This window comes from Sinocyclocheilus rhinocerous, unplaced genomic scaffold, assembly GCF_001515625.1.
Source record: "Sinocyclocheilus rhinocerous isolate Xijiao unplaced genomic scaffold, SAMN03320098_v1.1 scaffold506, whole genome shotgun sequence".
NCBI classification, from domain to species: Eukaryota; Metazoa; Chordata; class Actinopteri; order Cypriniformes; family Cyprinidae; genus Sinocyclocheilus; species Sinocyclocheilus rhinocerous.
In genome coordinates, this window is record NW_015647040.1 from 295,180 (window position 1) to 321,169 (window position 25,990).

The 25,990-nt window shown below is 37.3% G+C and overlaps 3 protein-coding genes and 2 long non-coding RNA genes across 6 annotated transcripts in view; 4 read left to right on the forward strand and 1 right to left on the reverse strand.

Moving 5' to 3' along the window:
• Positions 1 to 4,206, forward strand: part of LOC107708519 (ankyrin-1-like) — a 92,308-nt gene extending 88,102 nt beyond the window's left edge. The window contains 5 exon segments of the mRNA XM_016512784.1: positions 1,081 to 1,741; positions 1,903 to 2,188; positions 2,300 to 2,380; positions 3,494 to 3,585; positions 3,760 to 4,206. Of these exon segments, the coding sequence (XP_016368270.1) occupies positions 1,081 to 1,741; positions 1,903 to 2,188; positions 2,300 to 2,380; positions 3,494 to 3,562 (1,097 nt within the window). The 3' untranslated portion in view covers positions 3,563 to 3,585; positions 3,760 to 4,206.
• A 3,254-nt stretch (positions 4,207 to 7,460) lies between these two features.
• Positions 7,461 to 11,447, forward strand: eif4ebp1 (eukaryotic translation initiation factor 4E binding protein 1). 2 transcript variants are annotated; one of them, XM_016512782.1, is made up of 4 exons: positions 7,461 to 7,672; positions 7,760 to 7,959; positions 9,557 to 9,751; positions 10,709 to 11,447. In XM_016512782.1, exons 2-4 carry the CDS (start codon positions 7,824 to 7,826, stop codon positions 10,738 to 10,740), a joined length of 363 nt encoding a protein of 120 aa, XP_016368268.1. In that variant the 5' UTR covers positions 7,461 to 7,672; positions 7,760 to 7,823; the 3' UTR covers positions 10,741 to 11,447. The 2 variants fall into 2 exon arrangements, with proteins under 2 accessions (XP_016368268.1, XP_016368269.1); XM_016512783.1 differs by having other exon boundaries at positions 7,462 to 7,655.
• Positions 11,448 to 11,745: 298 nt separating this feature from the next.
• Positions 11,746 to 13,786, reverse strand: LOC107708517 (nodal homolog). The gene is made up of 3 exons (XM_016512781.1): positions 13,492 to 13,786; positions 11,990 to 12,741; positions 11,746 to 11,898 (listed from the first exon to the last, which is right to left on the reverse strand). Exons 1-3 carry the CDS (start codon positions 13,784 to 13,786, stop codon positions 11,746 to 11,748), a joined length of 1,200 nt encoding a protein of 399 aa, XP_016368267.1.
• A 1,299-nt stretch (positions 13,787 to 15,085) lies between these two features.
• LOC107708522 (uncharacterized) lies at positions 15,086 to 25,646 on the forward strand. Its single transcript, XR_001636371.1, has 4 exons — positions 15,086 to 15,207; positions 18,958 to 18,962; positions 21,741 to 21,746; positions 25,636 to 25,646. It is a non-coding gene; the product is annotated as an uncharacterized LOC107708522 (long non-coding RNA).
• Positions 15,513 to 18,618, forward strand: LOC107708523 (uncharacterized). The gene is made up of 3 exons (XR_001636372.1): positions 15,513 to 15,591; positions 18,368 to 18,397; positions 18,497 to 18,618. It is a non-coding gene; the product is annotated as an uncharacterized LOC107708523 (long non-coding RNA).
• Positions 25,647 to 25,990: the final 344 nt, after the last annotated feature.

Consider the following 25,990-nt stretch of genomic DNA (forward strand, 5'->3'; position numbering starts at 1 on the left):
AGTGTTCTGTGCTTGTCTGTGCAGCCAAAGACAGAACAGTTAGCAAGTTTGCTCAAACTTTCACCATGGCATTAGAACTGGTACACCGTTGTCGCTTGCGAAATCAAATGAAGGCACCATGGCTGGAAACGTGCAGATTAAGGGGCGGTAATATTATAATGAGATCCCTTTGCCACGTCACCAAGGGAGCGAAATCAGACGCGCTCGTTTTTTCAGACGCTTGCAGAAAACAGCTTACCAAAACAAAGTTACGGGTTAATCTTTTTCACGTTTCCTTGGTTGGTAGATGCACCGGGGACCTGATTATAGCACTTAAAACCTGGAAAAGTCAGATTTTCATGATATGTCACCTTTAAGTAGATCTCCAGTTTGTTGTTTTTACTCACACTGAAGTAAAAACAATGACACTGAAGAAAAATCAACACACTGACCTTAACAAACAAAGAAATTAATTGGAGAAGATTTCCATGTCAAAGAAGGCGGCGTACCTATTACGTAATCACCATGGACCAATGGTAGTTCGAAGGTGTTTATCTTGGGCAAGTTGTTTCGAAACTCCTGAAAAAAAACAAGCTTATTTGGCCTGATTTTGTTCAAAATGACGACACTTGATTTTGCTTAAAGTATAGTCTTGAATTTCTCTTTTGCTCTGCTCCAACAATCAGTTTTCAAGCATGATACAGTGTCCCATGATTGTAAATTCTGCTTAAAATATATTTATACCACCTCCATTTATTAAAGCATCATTGTAAATGCAAAATTTGTTTAAAATGCCCCAAGGTTGAAAAAACCCAGAATATTCCTTTAGAAGTTGAAAATTCCTTTACAAGTTGAAATCGGATTGCTTGTTGTGAGTGAACTCAATCACTCTCTGCAGAATGAACTTTCTGTGGCCCTGTTATTGTGCTAATGCTTTGCGTTAAAGCACTTCTGTTCACCTACTGTATATATTGACAGACTTTGACTGCACCCAGAGCACTGTGTTCTGCATGACCTTTCTGAGAGGGTCAAGACTCCCCACGTACCCCCACTGTGTCTGTGTGGTGTTAGCGTTGCCTTTCTTGTTTGGCCATCTCTCAGGTTACGGGCTGGTGCAGGAGGAGCTGCTCTCCCCCGCTTCTATGCAGTACAGCCTGCCCTCTCCACTGGGCATCGAGCCCTACTGGCAGGAGGTGTCGAGTCTGGAGTGTGCGCCCATTGCCACCACTGAGGAGGACACCATGATGGAGATGTCAGATGTGCAGGTGTGGCCGGCGGGGGTCAGTCCGTCCCTGGTGACCGTTGAGGATTCGTCCCTGGATGGTAGTAGCCGCGCAGATGACTCGGAGGCCAACACGTTGAGCCTGCCCTGCAGCAGTTTGGGGAGGCCCAGCAGCGGAGCAAGCGGGGCAAGTGGCTCCATCATGGAGCTGGAGGAGGAGGAGGAGGAGGAAGAGGAGATAGAGGAAGACGACATACAGCATGAGCCGGTGTCGGCAAGCACAGAAAAAGCATGGGCCAGCGGCGCCGTCCCAAAGGCCAACTACAATGGGCAAGCTGGAGGTCAGAGGTCGGAGGGCAAGAGGACAGAGGTGGCAGCGGCGGCGGGTGGCAGTTTGACGGGTGTAGCTAGAGGAGGAGGAAAGGGTGGAAAAGGGACAAGTTCAGAGGAAAAGTTTTCTGTTCTTACAGGGCAACAGCTCTACGCTCAGTTGTGCGAGAGAACCGGACTGACCCGAGCCCTTGAACACAATGGGGACAGGTACGGATTACATTAGTATTCCATGTTATAGTTGTGGTGTGGACTATTCTCATAGAATTAGAACCATTATTAAAACTTTAAAGTTATCTTTATAGTTCTTGTTGTGAACGGCCCTTTAGACAGACATCTTTACACCGTCTTTGACCATCAATCCTTTGCAGGCTCAGCGGCGGTGCCTTCCAGCCTTACTCGCAGGAGAAAGACTCCCTCCACAGCTGGTCCCAACCCAAAGCGAGGCAGACCATGGAGGCCATGATGTCATCGTCCCAGGACCACAATCAGTCACGTGTAGCACAGGAGGCCCTGCTTACACCGGTATGTGATACAGGCCATTCAGAGGTCCTGCGGGGGCGTCTGCTGGGCACTCAGCCCTTTGATAAAGGGCTGGGCTTCTCCCATCAGGAGGGGGAGTTACGTGCATGGGACCAGGACAGAAGGAAGGCACAGGTGTGTCCCCTGGACCTGTCCGGTCTGAGCAAAGAGCATGTTTTTGGGCACAGTCTTGACTTCAATTATTCGGTAATGATAATTAATCCAACAATTATTCCCTCCTTGCAGAAGGATGATCCAATAGATCTCACCAGTGATCATCTACATGAAGAGCAGTTTACTGATGAGCATGGGAATGTTGTGACCAAGGTAGGTCATATGTTTTCTTTCAGTTTTTTTTTAATAGTTTCAAACCAATGTATTGATCTGACTCACCATTTTGAGATATCATTAATAATGATGGGCAATGTAGTTTTCTGTTCTCTAGTATTTCATAGATATTATTTTATCATTTATAATTGTCTAATTTGTTCCTAATTCATTTATTTTTTGCTATTTGTTATTGTTAAACTACATTTATTCTATATACACAGCCATTCAAAAGTTTGGATCAGTAATGTTTTACAATGTTTTTATTTTTTTTAAAAGGTTTTTCTGCTTTTCAAAAAATACAGTAAAAATGCTTTTCAGCAGTGTCACATGATCGTTCAGAAATTACTCTAATATGCTGATTTGGTGATCAAGAAACATTTCTTTTTTTTGTGCTACTTAATATTTTTGTGAAAGCCATAATGCATTTTTTCAGGATTCTTTGGATTATTCAGGATATATATATATATATATATATATATATATATATATGGATGGATGGATGTCTACCACATAATGTACATATTTAGTTTATTTGACTAGACATTTGTTACAGTATATATTATTATCTGCTATTGGCTGTCCTGAAGTGATTAATATTTTGAATAATCTCAGTGATTCTTTGAAACCATTCACCAAAAAAAATTTGTTTAAATGCATTCACTGATTGATTCAGTTTTGCCTTGTTAAGTTACATCATTACGGCAATAGGTGACAACAAGTTAATGTGTTTTTTGTGCACCGTAAGTCACTGAATCATTTGTGAATGCTTATCATTTATTAAGATTTTCTTGTCTACAAATCTACTAAGAGACTCAAAGAGTGTTTAACATCACAAGCGTTACCACAAATAACAACAAAGCAGATCTTTTTTTAGTTTTTTGTCAACTGCTGTGCATGGATTTTATTCGAGCTGTAAAGTTGAATGAGATATCTCAGTTCATTAAGTTCATTCAGACTCAAAACATAAGACTTATTTTATGAAGGGAATATTTGTTCAGTAAGTCAAACTAATGAAATACCCAGATTACCACTAGTTAACAACTAGCACACGTATATAATGATTCAGTCATCTTTTCACTTGTCTCTCTCCTCCCTCCTTCTTTTCTCCAGTTGGGCATGGATGTGAAAAGGGATGTCAAGACTGTGAAGCACTCCAGCCTGCGGAGAGTAAAGCACTGAAATAAACACAAACTGTCCTGAAGGTATGGGACAGGTAAAATGATTGGTGTATTACATAAGAACAACTTCAAACCCAAGGGGCAAGCTAGCTTTGCTGAACTTTGAGTGATTTGGCCATCCGTTTTAGCCAGAGTGACTTTGCTTCAGACAATGTCTCTTTGAATTAGCTATTTGTTCATGAAGGATTGCTCTTCCAGGGTTGAACATCCACTGCCAAACCATCCTTCACCTACGCACGACTGGGAGACAGGATGAGACATGGAGCGATGAGGGAAAAAAAAAAACATGCAGCGAAAGAACAACACATCGCGCCCAAATCCTACAGTCAAGCAACCATGGAGCACCACCGGAAAACAACAAGGAGAAGGAGTTCTCTACCTGTAGTTTTGTAACATTTTTAACAGAAGAAAAAAATAAACAGGGCATGAACTTTTTATACAAAATGTGAAAAAACACACACAAAAAAAAAAAGTGCTTCCTGTCAACTGTAAACGCATGACTGACTGCTGCTGCATGACCTATGAGCTGTCATTATCTAAAAAACTGAAGGGGTACAAGGTAAAGGGCCGTACCAGGACTGGCAGCGGGGAGGGAAAAACCTTTGGACCTTTGATCTTGAAAACAAAGAGACTCTTGAAACAAAGGGTCTTTGTCCCCTCCCCCCCCAAAAAAAGCAACAGTTCTTTATTTTGTCAAATTGATTGTCATTACACAGCAGCATAGTGGATGCTAGGCCCATCACATCATTTTCCACAGGCCCTTTATCCTGTTATTCAATGTGATATATGCACTCTAATGCTATGTGAATGTGCGTCGGTGTGTGTGCGTGTGTGTCGGTATCTAACGCATGTGTACTCGCTTCTGGCTTGGTACTGAGCTCTTTTTCTGGATCGGTCAGAGCTCATTTGGTGTTTGCCATGGGAATGACAACAAGCCACTGTGCTCTCCTTCTCGTGAGCGTCCACGTTAGTTTATTTCCACTTTGTGAAGCGTAGCCATGTTCTTTTGAACTGTCAGCCACCTTTTGCTTTTATATCTCTCATTTTGAATTTCAAGCCCCCCCTCTGTTTAAAAAAAAAAAAACTAACCAATGTATTTGTTGCAGGTAGTGTAGCTTTGTACGTAACACCCAAAATGGTAACCTAAGGAGGGCATGTGCTTTCTCTGTCTGACAGTTCACAACTCTAACTTCTGACCCTACCGACCATCCGTTCATCCACATTTGTAGCTCAGCTGCTCGACTAAAACCGCCATGTCGGACCGATTTCAGACTAATGTAGCATTGCATGCTGTTCTCTTGGGCCCGCACTAGGCCTGGATGTTTTTATTTATTTTATATTTATTAATCAAGCTGTGCTGGTGAAAAAAAAACATTTGTAGCTGTGAAGTGTGGGGCTTGGGGACTATCTCTGAGTAACTGCCTTTGTAATGTTTGGGATTTCGGATGGAGTTTCGCAACAAGGAAGCATTTTAAACTTTGCTCTTCGGTTATTCTTTTTTTTTTCATTTAGATGTACAGTTAAAAATAGACTGATAAATATACAGACAGCACTGTGAAAGTCCACCTTAAAATTGACCCCTGAACTGTGAACTCACAACTGTCTGTCTCACTTTTTTGGCTTCAAATGTCTCACTTTTACCAGTACCAACACACACCAACAAGGTTATATGGTAACTATGAGAAGCTTAAACTACTTCTATTGCAACTTCATGTAACCGATTCCCTATTAACGTCATTCGCATGTGTTTTTTTAGTTGTTTATTCTTTATTTTTGAGTACGAAAGAGCCCAAACATACACAAAAACTCTTGAAGTATAGTCTACCAAAGCAATAATATCAAACGTGCTGCACCAGTTGGAATACTGCGTCGTTGTCGGTGTGTGTGCGTGTGTTTTTCTGTCTACGAGCGCTTGTGTGTTCAGTATAAACTGTATTAACCCGACATTTTAGTAGCATTTGTAAGAAGTATACGATTCAAGAGATATAACAGCATGCATGAGTATCTCACACCGTATGCAATTACGTGATCTACATGCCAACTCGAGTTCACTGAACGGTAGCTGTTTCACTTTAATGGACAAGGTTTCTTTGAACGGCTGGCAAGCATAATGAAATCAGGTACGGTGCTCAGCATTTAATCACAGCACAGTAGCTTAGTCACGAGCACACCGTGATATACTGGCTCACACATTTGTGTAGTTTAAGTTGAGGGATGCCATTGAATGAGTGAGTGAGTGAGAGTGAATGAATAAATGAACGTATCCTCCAAACTTAAAAAATGATTTCTGGAATGCATGAGCAATTGGACGAATGACAATGATTGTACCTTCATATTTTAAGAAAATGTTTAATGAGATCCTAGTGTTTTTGTTTATTTCTTGAAATTGTGTGCTTTGTGAGACTGCACACATCCCTTTGCATTAAAACACTCATGAGTTCTGCTTTCGCTGTATATTGTTTTCTACAGTTCACTCAGGTTTATTTTGACAAGATGATTTCTCTTCCATTATTCTACTTAATAATACATACTTAACGGTAAATCCAACATCCACTCAAAGGAGTATAAGGATTATCAGGGGTTTTGGGAAGTAGGTAAGGGAAGTGACCTCAGCATGAAGGACATGGATACATGTTCAATATTTTATCGCTGCTGTAATTGTTAACCGAGACATAAAATTCCTGAAAACAAAAGGGGGGAAAGGAAGATAACGTTTTTATTAATTAATTAATTTTATTTATTTATTTTTGGAACAAAACGATTTAACATTGCAATCACTATGTATTAAAAACAGTTTATGTACAATGTTTAACTGTTGCAAAAATAGACTTCACCTATACTCCTTTAGAATGGATTAATGACAATATAAACGCAATATCATATTACTCTGTACTAAGGAATGCAACTGCGCACATGCACAGAAAAATATGTTTTTAATAAAGAATATATGTATAAATATATGACAAACTATATTTAATTAGAATGCTATGCACCCTTATTAGAGTTGTTATGGATGTATTTAAGTATATTAGTTAGAATCCAGTAATGCATACATGCCCATGTCATGGGGAATGTAGAGGCTTTGTAGCTATTTGAACATGTTTTCATTTCCTTTTTTTTTTTTTATTGTAACAGAGAGAGGAAATACGAACATTGAATATGTATACAAGCCTTTTATTCAGATTAATTCTGATATGAAGATATGTATAGATCATTTACCCTGCACACCAGCTCAGATCATTTACAAAAATTAATAAAGAAAGATGTGACATATTGTGACACTGTGTGCGTGTGTGAGAGAATGTGCCAAATATTACTGATATGCATTTATAAATCTAACGTAAAAGAATTAATGAACGGAGATGGGTTCAAACTAATTTTCAGCTCCAACTTGTCACCATAGTCAAAGAAAATCTTATGGTGCTGACTAAATAATCATATTTTACATATCCAGTATTACATTTGCATTTCCACGTTAAATACAGTAGGCCTAGTTTTTTCTGATGTTGCTTGTGTACTTAAAGAAAATTAATTAGGAATTCCAAAAATGTTTTTACAGAATGTGTGATAGGCCTACTTAAAAATTATTCGAAAATGACTATTAAGTAACTTTAAAAAAAATAATTTTGTTAAAATTAAGAGAAAATCAAACCGAATTTTGTTTTTGTGTAACAAAAAACACCCTCTAAGTAAGATAATCTCTAAAGTAATTTCGGTGGAAATGTTGGCATTAAAATTCACGAATGGCAAGTAAAGATTTGTCCATGAATCTGCGTAACGGAAACAACTCGTGTAAACGTCAAAAAAAAAAAAAAAACGACATTTCCCATCGGCTCTTGCAATACCGCCGCACACCAGTGGGGGCGCAATTGCATCAATTCTCCGTTTTAAATAGCCCTTTCCTGTTAGTGTTTTGTTGAGTGCGTGGTGTGTGCAACTGTGCATGAAGGAGTGAGAGAGAAAACGTGGTCACGGAGAAGCCTAGCATTTTAGCTAGTTTGCGAGTGTGAATGTGTGAATGAAGTGTTATACAGGCTCAAATATTTAGTATTATTTATTTTTGTATGTAGTCAAGTTTGCCACAAACGGACAAGGTAAATAATTATAGAAGGTAACGTTCAATTGATACTGAACTGCTGCTAACATATACATTTCCCGGTTAAATTCTAGCTAAACTGTTTTATTCTTTTGCTTTAAGGTGAAAAGACACTATTTGATAAAGGCAGCTGGCTGAATTAGTGATTGGCAGACTAGTGTTGAAAATGTCCTTGGGCAGTCAGAAGACCACCAGTCAGGCAATTCCGACCACCAGACGAGTCACAATCAACGATGCGGCCCATATGCCTCATAATTACTCTACAACGCCCGGAGGGACCCTTTTTAGCACGACTCCTGGAGGTAAATGTCACGAACTTGCAGATAAATCGTTTGGGGGCATTCGCAGCTGCATGCATTGGTTTTGTTTTGACCGCGACATAGCGATGCATCTCAGAGCTCGTGCACCTCTCGCATTGTCCTTGTGCTTGACAGACCGCGGTGCGCGTGCTCATAACGCTCCAAGCCTGTTTGTCTTGTGTTGTTTGCCTTTTAACTGTACCTGTGAATGGGGTAATAAATTCGGGAATGTTATCGTCACGACGAGAAGAACATTGTTTTATTGACACGACGGCAGCCGTTAAAAGTCTTGTACGTTATTTGTTTTGCTAAACAATGCTCTGCTGTTTTTCTTAGACGTTGGAATGGCAGAAATAATGTTCTAATATGCTTAAATTATACAATTCTAAACGTAGAAATAGGAATTGATTGATTAAAATATGAAATGTAATACTTATACATTCTAATTAAAAGGTTATTTCATTACTGACCCTTTTGACCATTTAAATTGTTTTTAAGTTTATTTTATGGCATTAAAATCACTTAAGATGACATGGCCTTGAACGACCTTCAAGTGTATTTTGGACAGGCTGGTATGGTGTTTTAATATGGGTGATAATGACATTTTTACACTTTTTGAAGATAAAGTAAAATTTACTTGTTCTTTTTTTTTAAAGGAAAAATATGTTTTTTATAGCTGAGGGAAAGTCTGGCAGATGCACTTTAGCAATTGTAAAAAAAATAGAAACATTCTATCATGTCTTTTCATAATTATTTATTTTTTATGTTTTATGTACATTGTGGATTTTGTCATATGACAGCGATTGTAAACAGTCGACAAAAGAGGAGGTGAGGGCTCTCGAGGCATGTGACTTTGTTGGTTTCCCGTTGTAAAAGGCCACTTCTGCTTTTCTAGTGCATAAGGACTATTCTTATTATTTTAAACAGTGTATCAATCACTGTTTGTCTAAATTATCAGTTGAGCCGTGATGTACATCATGGGACTCATTAGGTGCATGATATATTGCTCTTGGGATTTTTTGTCATGACTTTTTGTTGGTTAAATAGTGCTGCATCATGTTTATCACTTCTGTTGTCATTGGTGTGCATGCTTCATTACTATGCATAAACCAGTGTGTGTTATGTTTATAGGTGTGTCAGGCTGTTGTTTACACCATAATGCACTCATTAGCTTTACCTCACTGAGTGAATGTAGTTCAAGGATATGTGTGTGTGTGTGTGACTGTTCACAGTAGGTTCAACAGGTTTGATAGGAGGAGAGCTGATAGTATGTTCTCACTACTCCATTTCAGCCTGTTGGCTTGTGCATTTCTGTTCTGATAAGGGAAAAATTTAATGAAAAATAGGTTGTCAAACGATGACACATTACAAGGCTCAATATTTAATGCTGCAACTCTTGAATGTTGTAAACTGCACAGCTTTAGACGTGTTTGGATTGAATGTAACCCGCAATACTAACATGGCACAGACTGAAAGCACCTGAATGTCCTCCAATTTTTTTCACAGGCTTGTCAGTAAACTTTGCTCTTGCAGCCTGTTATAGGACTGGTGTTTCCTTCCCATAATATAATCTTGATTTGATTACTAAATTATTATATAGGCACCCGGATCATCTATGACCGAAAGTTCCTGCTGGACTGTCGCAGCTCCCCGTTAGCCCGCACACCGCCCTGCTGCCTCCCTGACATTCCGGGGGTGACCAGTCCACCTTCGGTCACCATGAATAATGACCAGGCCTACTCCAAACAAACTGTCAATAATAACAGCATCAGCCCCCCAGCGGACAAGAGCGCAGGTAAATGTGCACTGAAGCTAAAATTTGTTATTAACCATGTAAAGCCTGACATGTAAAATAATCACATTTTATAATGATAACAATAAAATGTATATTCTTTTATAATAGTGTAATATATTTATAGTGTAATTTTTTATTTTTTTTTATTTAAGTTTATTGACCCTTTAAACAAAATACCTAAAAAAATCTTAGTTTGCTCTTTTTTTTTTTTTTTTTTTTTTTTTTTTTTTTTTTTTTTTTTTTTTTTTTTTTTTTTTTTTTTTTTTTTTTTTTTTTTTTTTTTTTTTTTTTTTTTTTTTTTTTTTTTTTTTTTTTTTTTTTTTTTTTTTTTTTTTTTTTTTTTTTTTTTTTTTTTTTTTTTTTTTTGTATATGATGAAAGAAAATATGGAGCTTATACTCGAGGAGGAAAAAACAACTGCGCTTTATTCAGAGACCCAAACTGAGCAAAAGCATGCATTTTAGTGCAGTTGCTAATATTTATACGTATGTAAATGATGTATCATTTAATGCTCACATTTTTTAACACTATTTGTCTAAAAAAAAAAAATGGTGTAGGGATAATCAAATAAGTCTAAATGTTCATCTTGAAATATCACTAACAATATAAAATGTATTCTTAGGTTTACATAATAAAAATCATGAAAGATTTCACAGCAAAACGACATGTATACCATGAACTGAAGGCCTTTTACTTGCTAAAAAAGTATAAATTATCAATCTGATGACAGAAGGCATGTAGTAGATTGTGTACAACAGATTTTTCAGCAAGGTTTTGATTGTATTGATAACTCAGAGGGCTTAGAAATTTGCGTATCAAGTGTAATGCAGTAGGCTTTATAGGGTTAAAAATACATTAAATAGGGTGACCATACGTGCCATTTTCCCAGGACGCGTCCTGGGAAAATGGCACGTATGGTCACCCTACATTAAACAAATCTTCATTTTCTGATTTCAAGGGGACGATGCCCAGTTTGAAATTGATGTCTAACTACAACAGAGGACCTGCTACACGAAGGAGGCGACAACTGTAACAAATATCGCTGTGATGGTAACTGTTCCCTGAGAGGATAAATGCACAGAAGACTTCTCCTTCCATGTCATCTGTCTTTTTTTTCTTTCATTTATCTACTGTTTAAATGATATTTTCTTTTCCTGTACTGATGCTGTCATTCAAGATGCGCACAAAGCCATTAATTTAGATTCTCGACATCAGCTAACACTGTTGTGCCTGAAAGAGCCACTATCTCAGATGTCAGATAGTGCATCCCAAGCACATCGATGCAGCTCTACTTCTGCCTAAGACATGGAAGACATCTCACAGGCCACCATGCGACACTGTTTGTATGATGCAGATTTGTGTAGTTTTAGAGAATGGTCAGTAGAGGGAGCAACGGTTCTCTTCTTGGTGATATTTTCATCAAGAATCATGTGGAGGAAATCCAGATGCCAACTCCTATAAATTTAGCAAACCACAATCAGTGAATTTGACCACTTTACATTTGGCATTAATACTTTTGTAATGTAAAATCTCATTTCTGTTTATCCTGATGAGTATGTTCACCTAAAGTGTAATCCAACAGAATGTAAAATATTGTTTTTTGTTTTTTTTTTGCTGTGAAGTTCTCTAAAACTGCCCTGTTATTTCTGAAGAGACATTTAAGCATAAAAAAAAATCAATAAACACCAGAGAATTTATGTTTTCCTTATTCATCTGCTGCTGATTTTCAAAAAAAAAAAAACACACACAAAATACATTTATTACATTATGAAAACACTTTATTAAATTTTTTAATTTACGTAACTCTACTATTTACAAATTAGGCAAACACACAAAGCTTTCAAAAATAGCATTAAGTAATCCAGGTGCCTCAGTGCAGGATACCTCATGAAAGCAATTAAAGCAATTTTTCTTCATTTGTGCTTAAGTATGTATTTCTGGATTTAAGGAACATATCCAAAGTGCTAGAGTTGAGTTCATTTTGGGTTTGGAGACTCAGTGGCAGCCACATTCTCCTACAACCATCCCTTCGTGGTGTCTCATGGCCATCTTGCCGTTCTCATAGTAGAGCATTGAGAGTGGAGCCAGACGGGTGGGTACGCAGGACAAGCATGGGACGCGGTCTGGGTGGTGCAGCTTCAAAAGACTCTGCAAATGAGAAGACGACAATCATTAGAGTCAGTCTAGCAAAGAGTAAACATTTTAATTGCAACTATTTCAAAGATTTAGAGATTCTTACCTGCATGTAGGCATGGTTGGTTGGGGTGAAGGTCTCATCTACAGGCGTAGGACAGCTACCTTCACACCGATGGGCATTGTAACGCTTCGGATAAACAATCCAGTCGCTCCAACCAATCTGATCGAAGTCCACCCACATATCCACCTTCATGCAGAGAGATTTCTTCTCCCCTTCTTCTTGCGAAACACCTGGAATCAAACTGGCTGCTGCGTCACGCACTCTGTCTTCAGTCCGGTGGTTCCTCCTGTGACGCCGAGGCACAGGTTCACCACCACCACTGGCCCGGTCCAGAGTTACATACTTGGAGTGCTCTGCTGTCTGGATGAGGGTGGATGTCTTTGCCCAGTTCTGCTTGGAGTAAACCACCATCATGACCCTATTGGCTGTCAGATGCTGGACGTTCTCATGCCCCTCGCCCTCAGATCTTGCAGGCATCTGAATGGGTTCCTCTGAGAACATGCTCTCATCTTGGTGGAACCTGTACTTGAGCAGCGTTGTGATGTTGAAGACCCTCCAGGAGGAATGGGAGGTTGAGTCAATTGGTTTGGCTTTCACAGTGCCAAGGTGAATCCTTACTTTGTCGCAGGGGCTTCGGTCGCACTCACGTTTGAATGCGTGATAGATGTCCACCTCCATCTCAGAGGCGAATTCTGGAAGGCGAATGCGAAGCTCAGACCGCTGGACCTTGTCGCTTGCTGATATGGAGGACATGTCAAATGTCACGGCTAGTTTGTCACCAACCTGATGGCAACCTGAAAAATATATGGACAAGAAATTAGTGACTGGTCAAAGGACAGACAGTTAAACGTTCTAGAAAGGATAAGTGATGTGTGGTGCTTAATTATCTTGAAAGATGTTTTCACACATGGCCACATTCGGGACAAGCAGTTAATAAAGTAGAATGTTCTTATTGTTTAGATGTGTATTGCTGCCCAAGTCACTTTGAAACAGACGTCTTGAAGCTAATACACACGCTAACTAATAAGCATAATACATGACTGGGCTAATAGCCTAGAACCAGCTAAACTACCTATCAAATTATTTTCCCCGGGGGTTTTGTATAAACCTAAAGAGATTTGTTTTGCGATAATGACCGGCGGGTGACTTTACATATTGCCACTTAACACAGGGCTACTTACTAACTAAACAAACAAATAAATGTAAATAAAGCATTGTTTTAAATAATTTCTTCTTCTTTTTTTTTACTCGTGGAGGTAACACGAGTTCTGTAAGAATACAGTTAGTCTATACAACAGTCATCATTTGCGATGAATGACCAGTGAATGCAGCGACTGACCGTGCAAAAAAAAAAAACATAAAATGTCCCTTATATATTTCATCTTAATTTATTAATAATATAAATTTTATTCAATTGCATATATCATTCTTAACATCTAAAATGTCTAAAAAGTAAACAAAATACCTATTGGCTATTGTAAAACGTTAAAATAAAATGTTTAAAATGAATTTAAAAATAATAATAAAAAAATATGCATACTCACTCTTGGCAACGAGACTCAAGACCGAATCGGACTCGTAAAGATTTGGATTTTCATGGCTCATATGTTTGTCGTCTCCCGTTAGAAAGGTCCGGTAGAGGTGCAGCATATACAGCGGATATCTGTTCGTATGTCGGCTGTGACCCTCCTGACCTCCGCCGTTCTTTCCAGGTGCTCGCATCCTACTCCTGAACGCCTCGTGGAATCCAGGAAACGACGCCGTGGAGCTCACCAGACCGACCCAGAGCGCGAGAACTGCGCTCAAGACCCCGCAGGCAACGCAGGCAAACCGCCTCATGTCAAACCTAGGTTATGATCCACCACGCTGAGGAGGAAGACTGTCCCTGAGATCCTTCTCCTACACCGTCCTCTGGAAAGTGAACTTCATGAGTGTTGGCTGGCCATCGAAGTTCACTTATAGAAACTTGCAGTCTTTTGATGGTCTGTGAGGTCCTTTGGGTCTTTGATGTGCCCCTGTGATCCATAAAGGGATACATGTCCCTGGGTCGTTGTGTATCGAAACCAACAGTCTTTTGTGCGTTAAAAGGTGTGAAAACATTAATTCTTCTCCTAGAGCGCAGTGTATTGGAGGTCCTTTTGAAAATGTACTTAAACAATAATATTAGTGGACTACATTTGTTCATCAATGTCACTTTGATTAAAAGGAGAAAAAAAACCCTGACTGCTGGATTATCTCAGTTTGAATGAAAATAGAGGAAATCAATTTGTTTCTGTCTTTTCATTCTATCAGAAGAACATAGTAATTATGTCATTGAAAATCTCCACATTATTGTAACAGCAAACATTTTTGATATGTTACCGCCTCATTTGGCTAGGCTAGGCTACTTGATTTTACAAATTAGGCTACAGCATGTTATGACAATATTCTTGTGGATGATTGTTATCGACTCCAGGTAAACCTGTCTCTTCATAAGGGGGCGACGTATTCATGTAGCCTAAATATAAAACATATTTAATATTTATATAGGTCTATTGTATTTAACGACCGGTATGTTAAATAAATACAACATGATAAAATGTTTTATCATTATTTTTATAAAATGATTTTTTTTAATTCAGCATTAGCAATTCGTGACCTTATAGCCTACCATATGAGCAATGAATTATTAAATGTAGGCCTATTACCTCCAGACCAAAAAGAAGTAGGCCTAACTTATTTTGAACCTGTGCGAATATTTCCAGTCATGTTTTGGATAATGTTTGCATTCTAGAATCATACAGTCAGAATCTTGATTGAGAAATTAAAGGGAGTAATAAGAATGATAGAGACATTTCAGTTTGCTAAATAATATGTAGGTCTGCTGATACCTCAGGGCTGCGTTCAGCCCCGACAAAACGTTGCAAAACGTTTTTTAAACGGAAACGGTGGTGCGTTGAACACCCTGTTCTGAGATCTATACTTGTGCTCTTATTATTTCAGTTATTTTGCCTTTAATGTAAATAATCATGTGCAAACAATATACTTGCTCTTGTGAATTTATTTTGATGTTAATTACATTGTGCCAGCTGTCTCTTTAATGCCGCTTAGTTTATATACATGTTGCTGCTGATTGGGCTGACATTTTGACACACCCACCAAACAAGAGAAAACGTATCTCAAACCCCATTGCACACCGTTTCCAGGAAACGTGTTGTTCAACCCCGAAACCGTAGCAAAATGTTGCGCACCGGTTTGACCTTGAACGTGCCCCAGGCGTCGTGGTTGACGTCACTGTAAAGCCACTTAAAAGAAATGAAAGTCAAAAAGATCAGATATCATCTGACAATTGCGCATCATGCATAACACATTTCTGAGGAGCATCTACAGGACCCCACATTCATTCATTCTTTCTTTCTTTCTTTCTTTCCACATGTATTAAAGAATCTTATCCAACAGGGGGCGCTGCCTTCAAAGCTTCACCTTTTCTCGAACGCCAATTTGTCTCCATTATGGTTTGCCAAATCGTAGTCAAACTGATAAAGAATTCTCTCTGTAGACAACTAAAATGTCGACTGCTCATCATTGCATCGCTCATTTCCCCCGACATGGCCTGTGTGGTGTGTTGACAAGCTTTGCGCTAATTCGGAGTGCTCACTGCTCAGGTGAGATTCATATGACGGATGGAAGCATATGTCGCTGTGAGGTAGCCTACACACACACGCACGCACGCACGCACGCACACGCATTATTTCCTGTCACAGAATTGAAGCAGACCAGTTGTGAATGTTAGTGGCAATCTCACACATAGTAACACTGATATGCAAGACAGAAATTGGCACTGAGCCTTCTCTTCCCACACTCAGTTATCACATACAGAGCCATTTGATGCTAATAAGTATCAGATCTTATACATTTATTCCCCCATTGTTTTGTAAGATGTCTTTGAATTGTGGCTTGAAATACTTTGTTTTCTACTAAAATACTTTTTGTGTATATATGCATATCTATCTATCTATCTATCAACTACCTACCTACCTAGTATTGTTTTCTCGACAGTTTCTTGCTGTGTACAGTATGTTTTTTTTGTAGATTTAGTTTTACAGTATTTCTTACTGTATTCTCAATAGCTTTGTACCATGTATATGGTGTACACACTGATCTATAATAAAACAAGAGCACAAAAAGGGGAAAAAAACAGAATTTAAAATGAAAATGTCAATGTAATTCGAGTGGCCATTTAAATATTTTAGGTGTGTTGCTGGATATGGTCATGTGACCTATGCTCAGGTTAAATAAAGAAAATTACACAAAAAACATACAAGTAAAAGAAAGAAAGAAACTGTTTTCTACCAATATGATACATTAATATAAACAAACTAAGTAGCCTAAATACAGTGTTGGGAAGGTTACTTTGGAAATGTAATAGGTTACAGATTACAAGTTACCCTATTTAAAATGTAATAGTAGTGTAACTTCTATTACTTTATTAAAGTAATGTAACTGATTACATTTCAATATTTTTTGATTACTTTTCAAAAATTTTAACAAATGTTTTCAAATGTTATTTTAATTTTCAAACATTTAAAGCAGTCACGGTTAACTTTACAGTAGGACTCAACACTAGTTAGTATCAGACTTTCAAAATCCTTCTTCACTTGAATTAAGATAATTATTTAATTTAAAGCACAGCCACCACAAAATCAGACTTTAGCAGCTATGTTTACTTTGAGATCATTCTGCGGTTAAATACAGATTTATGATCATAAGATATAGTTTAATACTAGCTTTTTGAAATCAAAATATTTGCATAGCCATGACAAGTAACACTGGCATCTAGCAATGCTTTGGGGAAAAAAACTGTTAATCTTTAAAAAATTATAATAAAGCATATACAGTGGGTACGGAAAGTATTCAGACCCCCTTAAAACGTAATTCCGTTACATGTAACTAGTTGCTCCCCAACACTGCCTAAATATCAGAATCGACAAGAATCTATCTATCCATCCATCCATCCATCCATCCATCATCTATAAATGGTAGCTGTCTAGCTGTCTATTGCTCTTTTTCTGCCATGCATTTGAAACTGGAGATTAGTGTGGTTGTTTATGATTGTGTATGTATGGATATGGACGCTGCAGAACTAGGTGACGCTGACCTGCTGTGATGGACACACCTTGCTTTGAGCAGACAGCCTAATTAATCGCCAGGGACCCTGATTGCTGTGAATCGGTTTGCAAAACAGAGATCTTAGCCCTCTCTGGTAGAGGAAAAAACAGGAGCATGGAGAAGGAAAACAGAATCAAGCCCTTTGTGTGGCGCTGGAAGAAAAGTGCACACTTGCGTTAGGGACGGCAACAAAACAAAAAGGCTATGAAATATGAAAGGGCCGCCTTTGTGCCATTTGAATAATGGGGATAATTACCCTCTGTCCAGCGAAGCACCTGCATTTGAAATAAGCCTTTGATACCAACTTAAATCCAGTGAGATGGTGCTGTTTGATTAAGATTTAAGCAGATGCTGTCTCTGCCTTTACAGCAGCTGGAGAGATCACTCTGTCAACCGACTGACTGCACACCTATTAATGCATATGTGATGATACATAGATATACACAACAAAAACAGGGGGTGGTGTAACTTATGCCTTGCTGCAAACAATATTTTGGAGGTTTAATAAACTTCATCTCATTATCAAAGTGCAGATAATGCGAGTCTTCATTATTATTATTATTATTATTTGCTAATTCTATCCAGACCTGAGACTTTCAAAGCAGGCAGGACATCATGTGTCTACAGATATCTCAGTATAAACAGATAGTCTTTAAGCACCTACAAAGCTATCTCTTTTTAATTCGGTTGCACTGCCAAGAATCCATAGATGAATCAGCGTCTCTCATTAAACCACAGTCCTGACATTGTTCGCTAGGAATGGCTTTTTTTCTGTCAGTCTGATAGCAGAAATTGCAGGGACACTGTAACACTTTCTATTCAGAAAATAGACGTGTTTTGTTCTTTTTTATTCTCAAAGCATTGGAGGCAATACTGTATACTGACAAAGATCATTGTTGCTGGGGGGTTGATTCCCTCACCACAATGTGCTCCAGTATGGACTCTTTGATTTCATTTTGACCATGGACAGGTCAATATTGCTTTAGGTTCAGAATCCATAATAAAACTGTTAAATGGATCCATGCTGTATCTTTAACTCTTGCTGAGAAGGCACAATATTGAAGTTTTCATTATTACAATAGCTAAATAGATCACACAGAGGAATGTGGATTCCAGTTAGCAGTGGAATCCTCTTTCATGCATCTTGGATGAGGGTCATAGATGATCCTTTATCAATGCTTTAATTAGATAGCTGAGTAAATACATTCAAGCTTTCCTTAGTGTGCACTATTATGGTCAGTAATCTATTCCTTGTTCTTTTCTCTACTACAGCCAGCCATGTGCCACTCTGTATCTGCCACGGTAAACATCAAGATTTTCAGGGCAGCTGGAATTGACAGAAATGGAGCATTTGCCTCCAGGACAGGATAATGAGTATTTGTTTTTTTTTGTTTTTTTTAGAAATTTGGACAAAATGCATACTTCAAGATACTGCTGCAACACCTCTGTGCTGTTCCTTGATGCAATCAGAAATGAACATTTCAAAGTTTGGATGTGGAAAGATTCAGAGAAAATCATGTAAAAATGGGGAAAGGTTTAGAGAAAATAATGTAAAAATGTAAATGAATAAATAAAATAATAATAAAATTGTCACAAGATTAACCACATTAGTTTATTAATTATATATGGGGAAGTCGTGGCCTAATGGTTAGAGAGTCGGACTCGTAACCCAAAGGTTGCGGGTTCGAGTCTCGTACCGGCAGGGATTGTAGGTGGGGGGAGTGAATGTACAGCGCTCTTTCCCACCTTCAATACCACGACTGTGGTATTGAAGCCAAAAATGGCTGCCCACTGCTCCGGGTGTGTGTTCACGGTGTGTGTGTGCACTTTGGATGGGATAAATGCAGAGCACTAATTCCGAGTATGGGTCACCATACTTGGCCACATGTCACGTCATAATAAAAATCCATCCATCTATCTATACTTTTTTTTTTTTGGTTTTTGAATGCTTTTATGCTTATAGCAAGGCTGCATTTATTATATTTTAAGAAGGGGGTTCCTTGCAGTGAACTCATCTTTTTTGGGGGTCCTAGGCATCAAAAGGTTCAAAAACCTCTGATCTAGAATCAAGTCACTTTTCTAATTCTCAGCTCTCTCAAAAGAGCCCACAATCTAAAGCAGATTGGTAATTTCATAACATTTAGCTGAGTTACAGAAATGGGTGACACAAACGGGTAAATAAAAGTTCTGGATTTCAGTCACATCCCATAGATGAAAGTGTTTGGCTTATTTTTAAGATCAAAAGCAGTTCCTTTCATTTAAAAGGTGTACTTCTCCACAAATTGGAACTCTTGTCTCACCAACCTTCCTATGATGTTTTAAACCAAAGATTTCAAGAACCCTTATGTCATGTCCAAACAAATATCTTTAGGCCCAGCGTGTAAATTGAGGTTACTGTTCTATACTCAAAAGCGGCATGAATGTTCGACAGATAACAAGCTTTGCTTTCTGAAGGTTGAAGTGTGTTTGTGATACGTGTGCCACAGCAGTGGGTGATAATGCCACCTCCCAAAGCTGGCCAGGCAAACATCAGCATAGCAGCTTATCTCTGATTTTGCGCCACCATACCGCAGCTTTGGATCCAAATAGTTCTACTGCTGAATGTGGAAATAAATAAAGAAATAAACATTCTTTTGAGTAGAAGAGGCTTAGGAGAGATGAATTAGGCTTTCTTGGATAAACTGTCAGTCTGGTTTATCATGCTACAGAGCTATATCTATCAATTAAATTTCGCTCTGATTGGCGGTGACAGTCTTAAATTTAGAGTTAAACCCAACAAAGCCTCTTGTCCTCAAGTTGTGGGGCAATGCTTACGTCAAACGCCGAAAAAGCAACATGTTAGAAAGACCTGCCGAGAAATGACAGAAATCTTAATTTAAGATTTTTTTCCCAAAGCTGGCCAGGCAAACATCAGCATAGCAGCTTGTCTCTGATTTTGCTTTGGATCCAAATAGTTCTACTGCTGAATGTGGAAATAAATAAAGAAATAAACATTCTTTTGAGTAGAAGAGGCTTAGGAGAGATGAATTAGGCTTTCTTGGATAAACTGTCAGTCTGGTTTATCATGCTACAGAGCTATATCTATCAATTAAATTTCGCTCTGATTGGCGGTGACAGTCTTAAATTTAGAGTTAAACCCAACAAAGCCTCTTGTCCTCAAGTTGTGGGGCAATGCTTACGTCAAACGCCGAAAAAGCAACATGTTAGAAAGACCTGCCGAGAAATGACAGAAATCTTAATTTAAGATTTTTTTTTTAACAATCTGTAGGTTGGCGTATTGTTTCCCAAGGGTATTCTCTTTCTATTTTACTCTTATAATTGGCAGAGGAGACTGGAACAGTGATTTCAGAAGTCTCTTTGAACTTAAAAGAATTTCAGTGTGACTTTGTTGTAATACACCGGCAATTTTTTTCTTGCAGGGAAAATTTTGGAATCTTCATGGAATTTTTAAAAAGCTTATTTTAATATTAGAGCTGACACTTGAAAGTTTTCAACTTTAAAATGATTTAATAATTAAAAATAATTGTATGTATATGTTTTTAAGGCTTATTTTAATATTATAATATAATTAATATTAGTTATATTAATATTAATACCAAGGCAGACAAAATAATTTAATAATTCTATCTTTTTTTTCATGCAGGAAAATGTTTTTTTTTTTTTCTTTGGGATTTTTAAAGGCTTATTTTAGTACTAGGGCTGACATTTGAATTTTTTCTACTTTACAATAATTTTAATTAAAATAATTTTAATCCTTTTGTCTGGGACTTTTTAAGCTTATTTTAATACTAGGGCTGACATTTGAAAGTTTTCGACCTTAAAATAATTGGATAATTTAAAATAATAATAAAAAAAATTATTGCAGAGAAAAGTGTTGATAAAGGAAATGGGAAAATTACATATTTATATTCTTCCAATACAAAAAAATTAATAAATAAAAAAGCAAAAACTCAAAAGAGATGGCTGGAGCCAATGCTAATAGATACTACTAGTTTTTTTAGTTGGCATTCATTATCATCATCTGTGATGACATCAATCAGCCAAAGGGCAAGGTAAGAGCACCCTCAGCTGTCGAAAATGACAGGTCTTCTCTCGGTTTGATTGCAGTCATCTCATACCGCCACAATAACAGCTGTGTGCACTACGTCTGTCTTTGAGAGAATGATCTGTTATCTGTCATGTCACAACTCTGGAGCCCATTCTCCACAAAACAGTTTGTGCAGCAAATTGAAATTATCGAAGCATTGTTGCGGCAAAAGTAAGTTGCCAGCATGTAGCATATAGGTGACGCATGTCGATTTTTCAAGAGTGTTCTTTTGTATAATATGGGGTTTGTGTCCCCTTCAGCACAGAAAATTACACCTGTGATTCAAGCCTTTTATCTTGGTGATCTGTGTGGACTTCCTTCCAGAAATGACGGCAGAATGGTGAGTCATGGGACTGTGAGCAGGTATAAAGCAGTCCTCCTGATTAAACGACGACATCTATCACTTGTCGGTTGAGCAAAGGCCAGGCTGAAGCGCATGTGAAGTGCCTCGATAATTTCTAACCTCAGTTCTCTTATAAATTCTTGCATTAAATGTCTATTTTTATAGCTAATATTGGACTGTTTTATATTCTGGAGGCTGTGTTTATTGTCTGAGAGTGGTTTGTAGTCAGTGTGTTCAGATGCGTGTGGTCCATTGGAGAAATGATTAAAGATCTGTTGATTTGGGCATCTGTATCTCAGGTAGTTGAATGGCGTCGACCACATCACTCAGTGAGGCGGTGAGTGGATGTGACGTGCACCAGAGGGAAAGAACAGAAGACCAAATCAATATTCACTCATGTGAGCGCAGTAGCGGTACAGTCGTTCATACCAGACAGAGTGATAACACACTGCATGCAGACCTGGGTGAAATGAGTGGAAACGGGAGCATTTCGTATGTTTAAGGTGATTCAGAATGCTTATTTGTTCATTTAGGTAATTATCAAAGTAAAGCTGATAATATTTATTATTAATAAATATAACTTTTGTCTTGTTTTGAATATTATAATATCATTTTTTAATAAATTACTGTTCTACTGTTCAAAAGTTTGGAGTCATTAAGATATATATTGAAAGAAATTCATATTTTTATTCAGTAAGGAAGGATTAAATGGGTCAAAAGTGACAGTGAATGCATTTATGATGGTACAAATGATTTCTATTTCAAATAAATGCTGCTATTTTGAACTTTCTATTCATCAAAGAGTAAATACATTTATTAATTAATAATCACTATTTCCACAAATAATATTATGCAGCACAACTGTTTTCAACATTGATAACAATAATAAATGTTTCTTGAGCAGCAAATCAGCATATTAGAATGATTTCTGAAAGATCATGTGACACTGAAGACTGGTGTAATGACTGCTGAAAATTCAACTTTGCCATAACAGAAATAAATTGCACATTAAAATATATTAATACAGAAAACTATTTAAATTGTAATATTTCACGTTATTACTGTTTATACTGTTTTTTAATTATTATTATTAAACAAATGCAGCCTTAGTGTCAAGCATATCTTGGTGAGTCGGTTTGCAAAACAATAAATAAATGAATAAATGTTTATTTTAAATAAAAACATACATTCTCAATATAATTTCTATATATCAAATTATGGGTTTTACAATATCTGGTCAATATAATGAATTGACGGACACTCTGACTCGAGTCAAAAGACATCCACTGAATCCTGTTTCCTTTCAACCTCATGGGGCTTTCTCGGTTTACACTTGATCTGGCCAGACATTGATGATGCTGGTCAATCTCAGCATATCAAGCTGTGTGAGCTAGTTTATGGTCCCCTGATCACTCAAACGCTCCATGAGTCCACCGACTTTAACACCTTAAAAATAGTCCAGTCCCCAGAGGAAAAGAACAATTACATGGTTTGTGAGTATCTTCATCCCAGTGGCTTTAACAGTTTTTTTGGAGTTTGCTAGAATAAACACCAACACAATAGCTCTTCATACCGTGAGTCAATTCAAAACATTTCAAGATACTTTAAGTGATGTTGAAAGTATAGGCTGGTAAACCAAAACTTTGACAGAATCCTTCCGTGATGTGTGAACTTCTTTTATTGAAGCTGGCAAAGTGCTGGATTAAACTGTGTCATGATGAATGGTTTTGTTGGAGGCAGGGCTACCTGCTTTCTCTCAGATATGTGTTTTGGTGCCCTTATTTACATCATTTTGAGAATTTTTGTTTATTGGCTCCCCTCTGTCCCTCTCTGACCCTTTCAAGCACCAATATTAAAACCATGTGCAGGAAAACTTAATTAGATTTTTGACAGCTGTTCAAGGACAAGTGAGAACTGTTTGTGTTGTTTGAGTTATGTATTTTCTACAGCAGACCGCAGGGAAATACTAAACATAAATTCCCTTGATAGTCTCTAAAACTTACTAAATTATTTTTGTACATTTTATTTCTCTACACTGTAAAAAATGACCGTGAATTTAACGGTAAAAGACTGTAAAAATGCTACAGTAAAAACCTGTTAAATGGTTAACGGTAAATTCCCCTACTATATACGGTGAAAAACTGTATTGGACATTACATGTATTTATTTTACTACAGTTGTGAGGTGTTTTCCGTTTACGTTTATTATTAAAGGAATAGTTTACCCAAAAATGAAAATTTACTTAGTCCATCCAAGATGTGGATGAGTTTGTTTCTTCATCAAGACAGATTTGGAGAAATTTAGCATTACATCACTTGCTCACAAATGGATCCTCTGCAGTGAATGGGTGCCGTCAGAATGAGAGTCCAAACAGCTGATAAAAACATCACAATAATCCACAATTAACATCTTGTGAAGAGAAAAACAGCGTCTTTATAATAAACAAATTCATCATTAAGATGGTTTTAACTTCAAACCGTTGCTCCTGGCTAAAAAATGAGTCTAAAATATGAGTCTTCTATCCATAATATTACATTCTCCAGTGAAAAAGTAATCTTGTCCGAATCAGGAGAGAAATATGCACAGATCAGTTCTAAACAAGCATGTCAGTGGAGATTGATGTGAGAGGATAACAGGAGGAAGTGTTATTATGGATTATGGACTCATATTTTGGCCAAAGGCAATGTTTAAAGTTAAAACATGTTAATGATGGATTAATGATTTGTTTATGAGTAGGCATTACTTTAACATTTATCACTGTCAAAATGTGAATTTTGCAGCTGTGTTTTAGCAATGTAAGTTTAGCAATATTTAAGATCATAAAGTACATAAAGACTACAACTCCCACAAAAGTAAAGTTTTGATTAATCAAAAAGTATATATAGTCCTTATTTAGCAACTTGTGCTTAAAAGAAAAACCTTTAAAATTAACATTTAAAGTAATTTATGTTGTAGAGCAAAACATGAAAGTAAATAAACCCCCATAGGTACATTCCTAAGGAAAATTAGCTTTCCGGATTAGCTTTTCCTGCTGAGCTTTACAGTAATCTAAATAAACAATTCTACTTAGTATAGACTAATCATTATCCCAACTGTGGGAGTTTATGTGAATTTATCTTTTTAAATATTTAGCTTTTATTTATCATTTTACTACAGCTTCAAATATGGCTTATACAATCTAAATTTAGAGTCTGAATGATCCATTTTATGAAAACTATTTTAAAATGATTCCTACAGTACTTTTGTTTTGAATGCCAGTCTATACTGTAGTAGTCATTTCAATATATATATACACAGGTTCATCTCAATAAATTAGAATGTCGTGGAAAAGTTCATTTATTTGAGTAATTCAACTCAAATTGTGAAACTCTGGACCATTTCTTCTGTGAGTGGTTATCAGATTTAGCTACACTTTCTTCAGGGCCAATGAACATGCTGATAGAAGTGTTCTAATTATCTTGAAAGTGATTCAGTGATGAGCAGTTACCCTGTTAGTCATTCCATTTACATTTTTCAGTGTTTCTTAGGGCAGCCAATTAGGAGGGTTGCAAATTAGGTGCATAATAAGAAGTCAATGAAGCCAAACCTATCATTATTTGCTTAATGGGAAGAAGGATTTTAGTTTTGCAGTATTTTCACTTCAGTCACATTTGCAGTCGCAATGTGAAAAAAAAAAAAAAACAAACATCATAATTTTCAATATGTTCTTGGGCCAAAGAGCACATTTAAAACACATCTGTGAGCTTCCATTGTCAAATACGTTTAGACAGATTGACCTATACAGATGCTGACTCTTGTCTTTAGGCTGTGAAATAATTTCATAATTGTTTTCCACTTGCTAATCATTACAGTGTGTTTGTGCTAAAGCGAGGCGTGGGGTCATGCTGATTAACAAAATGCAGGAAACTGATTTGTATTCTTCTGTATCCGTTGTGCCACGAGCCGTAATTGGAGTGAGCTTTTGGATATGAGTAATTGGCATATGCATTCTAACAGGTCATATATTCTTATTATCTCCAATGAAAATGGATTATAAATATGATTTAATTGACTACTTTGCCCTTTTTATCTCTGAAAGTGTGCTATTATCTTAAAAATGTGCATTAATAGTTGCAGTCCATCTATCGTATTTCAGAAGTATCCTCTCTTTTATCACGGCTGGATGAAATTTCATTGTGTGAACTCTTGCCTCTGTGACAGTTGCCAAAGGACATCTCCAGAGAGGTTTATAGCGTGACCTTGGGGCATAAGTTTTGAATATGGAAATTGCTTTCCTTTTTAGGCCTTGATTAAGTGGCCTTGCACACAGCATTCTATGCCTATTAAGTATTTAATGTCCATTTAATGTATGCTCTTATTAAATACCTCTGATGAGTTCTGAAACCTCATAATGCATTTGACACAGTGGCCATGAACTTTTGTGAAAATTAGCTGTTTACTCTCATGTCTGATCCTCGTCCATTAC